Source organism: Mauremys mutica, chromosome 1 (assembly GCF_020497125.1).
Source record: "Mauremys mutica isolate MM-2020 ecotype Southern chromosome 1, ASM2049712v1, whole genome shotgun sequence".
Lineage (NCBI taxonomy): Eukaryota > Metazoa > Chordata > Testudines > Geoemydidae > Mauremys > Mauremys mutica.
This window is the reverse complement of record NC_059072.1, coordinates 370,304,473-370,310,474: the sequence shown is the minus strand read 5'-3', so window position 1 is coordinate 370,310,474 and position 6,002 is coordinate 370,304,473. Positions and strand designations below refer to the sequence as shown.

The 6,002-nt window shown below is 42.8% G+C and overlaps 1 protein-coding gene across 1 annotated transcript; it reads left to right on the top strand.

Moving 5' to 3' along the window:
• Nucleotides 1-4,770: 4,770 nt before the first annotated feature.
• Nucleotides 4,771-5,718, top strand: LOC123363098 (olfactory receptor 51E1-like). The gene has a single exon (XM_045003846.1). It carries the CDS (start codon nucleotides 4,771-4,773, stop codon nucleotides 5,716-5,718), a length of 948 nt encoding a protein of 315 aa, XP_044859781.1.
• The last annotated feature ends 284 nt before the right edge of the window (nucleotides 5,719-6,002 follow it).

Here is a 6,002-nt window from a genome sequence, read left to right as displayed (position 1 = left end):
AAACCCCTCCTCAGTCAGCTCCTTCAGAGGATTCTAGGATGCATTTCATTGCACTCTCATGACTTGAAGACATTTAACTTGTCCAAGTAACTTTTAACTTGCTCATTTCCTATTTTAGCACCTGAACCTACCCCATTTTCACTGGAATTCTCTATGTTGGGTGTCCAAACACCACTAACTGTCTTGGTGAAAACTGAAACAAATAAGTCATAAGAACATAAGAATGGCCCCACTGTGTCAGACCAAAGGTCCCTGTAGCCCAGTATCCTGTCTTCTGACAGCGGCCAGTGCCAGGTGTCCCAGAGGGAATGAACAGAACAGGGAATCATCAAGTGATCCATCCCCTGTCGCCCATTCCCAGCTTCTGGCAAGCAGAGGCGAGGGACACCATCCCTGCCCATCCTGGCTAATAGCCATTGCTGGACCTCATAGACTCATAGATTTTAAGGTCAGAAGGGACCATTATGATCATCTAGTCTGACCTCCTGCACAATGCAGGCCACAGAATCTCACCATCCTCCATGAATTTATCTAGCCTTTTTGAACCCTGTTATAGCCTTGGCCTTCACATCATCCTCTGGCAAAGATTTCCACAGGTTGACTGTGCATTGTGTGAAAACAACCATTGCTACCACTGCTGGTGGTAAATCACTTTTGGGTTAGTACAGATGGGCCCAAGGCGGTTGCCCAACTGTAAAAACAAAACAAAACCAAAGACTTGTACTCTAATTTTCACCAAGACACATCCATACTGTTCCAGAGGCTTATTTACCATTCCTACATCGACAAATATACAAATACAAAACAGAATAAAAGTGGTATTCAGAGAGGACACCAACCCACGGAGCTTGTATTAGAAATCATGCAAAACAGGTTTACAGCCTAATGAAACTGGAAAAAACAAATGCCCGTTTAGGAATGTTGGAGTTTTAATTTTTGCAGGTTATTATAGTTTATCCTGACACAGCAAGAACAAAGAAGTTTGAAATCTTTGAATTACAAATGAAACTCGCTGAGGTAGTGTTTTTAGTTCTCAGATACTGTTTCATTAGACACACACAACTTCTCCTTACAACTGTTATACTATGCAACCCCAACAAGAAATAGCCACCGCTTCATTCTGAAAAGCAGCACAAGTAATCCAGTCACAATGCAACTCACAATGTTTAGATAATTCACATTGACACAGCCCAGCTGTATTTATCATTGTGTTAAAATAAAATTGCTAAATATATTCTTTATAGTTGCTTCCATATATTGCATAAAACAAAACTGTTTAAAACTCAGAGGGGTAGCCGTGTTAGTCTGGATCTGTAAAAGCAGCAAAGAATCCTGTGGCACCTTATAGACTAACAGACGTTTTGCAGCATGAGCTTTCGTGGGTGAATACCCACTTCGTCGGATGCAGTCATTTCTCTTGACTTGCATCCGACGAAGTGGGTATTCACCCACGAAAGCTCATGCTGCAAAACATCTGTTAGTCTATAAGGTGCCACAGGATTCTTTGCTGTTTAAAACTGTCCCATTACCAGTTCCTGCATTCCCTTCACACACTATTTGACAATGAGAACAGACTGCTTACTGTACACTAAGCCTGAACAACCAAAGAATTACAACTACCAAACTGTTCAAGGAAAATAAAAGAGCAGACTTGTATTATAACTTATGTTTGCTACCAAACAGTTATTGCAATAGGCACTTCATTCAGTTGCTTTCTTTTTCAAATGTTAGGGACTAAAATTCATACTGTCATTAAACACCTCTGCCATTTCCACTTCTCTTGTTTTTGTTTTTCCCTCTTCATTTAGTAACGGACCTACCCTGTCCTTGCTCTTCCGCTTGCTCCTAAGGTATTTGTAGAATGTTTTCTTGTTACCCTTTTGTCTCTAGTTATTTTGATCTTTTGTGCTTTGGCCTTTCTAATTTTGCCCCTACGTACATGTGTTATTTGCTGATATTTCTCCTTTGTAATGTGACCTTGTTTCCACTTTTTGTAGGATCCTTTTTCGATTTTTAGCTCAGTCAAGATCTCCTGGTTAAGCCGTTGCGGTCTCTTGCCATACATCCTATCTTTCCTATGCAGGGGGATAGTTTGCTCTTGTGCCCTTAATAATGTCTCTCTGAAAAACTGCCAGCTGTCTTCTATTGTTTTTCCCCTTAGACTTGCTTCCCGTGGGATCTTACCTACCAACTCCCTGAGTTTGCTCAAGGCTGCCTTCCTGAAATCCATTGTCTTTATTTTGCTGTTCTCCCTCCTACCATTCCTTAGAATCATAAACTCTATCATTTCATGATCACTTTCCCCCAAGTTGCCGTTCCACTTTCAAATTCTCAACCAGTTCCTCCTTATATGTCAAAATCAAGTCTAGAACAGCCTCTCTCCAAGTAGGTTTCTCCAGCTTCTGGAACAAAAAATTGTCTCCAATACATTCCAAGAACGTATTGGATAATCTGTGCCCTGGTGTAGACAGCATGAGATGAATTCTTCCATCGACCTCGCTACCACCTCTCGGGGATTACCTGTGCTGAGGGGAGAACCCTTCCATCTGTGTAAGTAGTGTCTATATTGAAGCACTATGGCAGCAACGCTGTAGCATTTTACGTGTAAACAACCTTTCAAGCAGATCTTCCAGAAAAACATCGAGTCTGGATCTGCCAATATGGGGAATTGGAGAATCCAACACTTCCCTTCTCAGTGTGTCCCAATGGTTAATCACCCTCAGTGCTAAATATTTGGCCCTAATTTCAAGCTGGAATTTACCTGGCTTCAGCTTCCAGCCCTTTGGTCTCGCTCAGCCTTTCTCCAGTAGATTACAGAGCCTGTTATTACCCACGATTTTCTCCCCATGAAAGTCTCCGCTTGATCATCTTTTTGACAAGTTACTTTTTTATAATCTTTTTGATAAGCCTGCGTCCGACGAATTGGGTATTCACCCACGAAAGCTCATGCTCCAAAACGTCTGTTAGTCTATAAGGTGCCACAGGATTCTTTGCTGCTTTTACAGATCCAGACTAACAGGGCTCCCCCTCTGATACTTGATAAGTTAAGAGATCTATACCTTCAAGTCTAACAATCCATCATTTTCTCTATCCTCCAATCATTTTTGTGACTCTTTTCTGCACCGTCTCCAAGTTTTCAACATCTTTTTTCAAATGTGGACCCCAGAACTGGATGCAGTTTGTTTCAACAATCCATGTGCAGAGGTAAAATCCTTTCCCTGCTCCAACTCACCAGCTCAGTATTTTCCACTATTAAATCAAAGGCCTCTGAGAAATCAAGGTTTGTTGCATCAGTGTCGTTCCCTTGATCCACCAACTGTGTAGCCTTGATCAACCAATGTGTACTCTCAGAAAAGCATGAAATCAGGTTTATTTGACAAGACCTGTTTTGCATAAACCCTGTTGATGACTGGCATTACTTACATTTCTTGACTTTTTTAAACTAATCCCATACCAGCTTTTCCATTTTTTCTTAACCTCGTCAATTTTTTAATAAAAAAATCCTTTTATATTTTAATATTTTACATTTAACACAGGAATTGACAGAAATCCTTTTGAGGATTTCTCTTGTTCTTAATATATTTAATAAATTCCTTTTTGTGATTCACAGCCCTGCAAACATGGAGTTTTCCCTGGTGTCTTAATGTTCCTTATCAATTTTCTTAACTTCTGATTTCTATTGCTGGCCAGGTATTTTCCCTTTTTCCTCTTTCTTACATATTGCTTCCCTCCCTCTAATTGTTGCCTTCACCTTACCACTAAACTGAGTTTTTACCCAAAGTTGTTCACTTTGTTAACTGTGGAATTGTGAGTTTTCTGATATCTAATAAAACGTTATCAAAGAATTACCAATATTCATTCATTTTTTTTGTCTAAATTTTTCCTCCCAATCAGTTTTGCTAACAATTTTCCTCATCTTTAGGGAATTAGTCCTCTTGGAGCACTAAGTGTCTATCGATAGTACTGGTTGGGAACTGTCCATTTGACTGTAAATCAGTTTCATTTTTTTTATTTTCCTCTCCTCTATCATATGTCCTCATCTTTGTCCCTTGTATAAACTAAAGAGTCCCAGACTTTTCTATCCTTAATAGAGACTGGGTGACCAAACTGAGCACATTCCTGAACAAGTTATGCTCCATCCCATATCTTAATGATCTGAACATTGTTTTGTTTTGTCCACTGCTGCGAATGAGCAGGTGTTTCTCCTGAGTTGCTATCAATGGGGCCCAGGTCTTTCCCCTGAGGTATGTTCTAGTTGGGATGTTTCTCCCAGCACATGTCATCCCAAAAGTTTGTTTCTTTCCCCTCTCTGATTTCGAGCAACTGGATGAATGGGGAACTCCCTTCAGTATGGACTCCCTAGCCTGGCTCTCATTGCTTTAAGGAACAATGATAGATAACCAGTATCCACCCTTGTGTTTCCTGCTGGTGCCTCTTAAGGTTCCCCCACCACAAAGTGTAGGAATTATTATTTCAGGGAGCACAACAAAATATGGAATTGGATTTAGTAGGGTCATTGTTCATAGTTATTCTCTTTGAATAATGAAAATGTAATTTTTCAGTGTGTGAAGAGTGCTCAATCTGCTTCTCCCATGAGAACAGCCTCCACTACTGCATGCAGTGTCTCATATTAACGTTGTCTCTCCATGTAGGCATTTCTACTGCGACTATCACCCCAGATCCTGGGAACACACAGGAAGTCAGGGGAGCATACGCTAAATGCAGAAGACACCCTTATGCCTCAGAGTTGGATACTTTCTCCCCTACACCATGTCAGATTCTAACACAACCGACTTCACCAACCCCTCCACCTTCATCCTGCTGGGCATTCCTGGCCTGGAGGCAGCCCATATCTGGATCTCCATCCCCTTCTGCACCATGTATGCCATAGCCATCTTGGGGAACTTCACCATCCTGTTCATTGTGAAGAGGGAGCCGAGCCTCCATGAGCCCATGTTCTATTTCCTCTGCATGCTGGCTGTCACCGACCTGGTCATGTCGACATCCACTGTACCCAAAATGCTGAGCATCTTCTGGTTCAATTCCAGGGAGATCAGTTTCAGTGCCTGCCTCACCCAGATGTACTTTGTTCACTCCCTCTCAGGGATGGAGTCTGGAATCCTCGTGGCCATGGCTTTTGATCGCTACGTGGCGATCTGCCATCCCCTGAGACATTCCACCATCCTGACAAACTCTGTTGTGGCCAAGATAGGCCTGGCCGTGGTGCTGCGCAGTGGTTTGCTCATATTGCCCTTGCCCGTCCTGATAAGGCAGTGGCCATATTGCAGAACCAACATCATCCCCCACTTCTATTGTCGGCATATGGCTGTGGTGAAAGTGGCCTGCGCTGACTTCCGTGTCAATAGTTACTATGGACTGTTTGATCTTTTCTCTGAAATTGGAATGGACATGGTTTTTATTACCGTGTCCTATACTCTGATCCTCCGGGCCATCTTCCGCCTCCCCACAAAGGATGCCCGGCTCAAAACTTTTGGGACCTGCATCTCTCATCTTTGTGCCATTTCAGCTTTGTATGTCCCAGATTTATTCTCCTCTCTCATGCTGCGGTTTGGTCACAATGTACCACTGTATGTCCTCATTCTCATTACTGGTGTGTACCACCTTGTCCCCCCTGTTCTGCACCCCATCATTTATGGGGTGAGGACCAAACAGATCCGGGGCAAGCTGCTCCAGCTCTTTACTCATAAAAAGATCTAAATGTTTCCTCCTTGTGCTCTGGCTCTCAGATTGAGCTCTGTGCAGAGCTGGCTGGTGCATGGTGCTGGGGCCTCTTCCCTGAATCACTTCCTGGACAGAGAGACATTAAACCCTTCCCTGTCCTGACTGTGCTGTGTCAATGTGATGAACTGGGGAGTCAGTCTGTGTACACTACACTGGGTGGCCACCTTTCTAATTGATGGTAGATGGTTCCCTGAAACTGGAATCTTGCCCCATCTCTTCTGTTAAGCTTCGACCCTGCTGTGTGTCTTCTCCCCATGGCT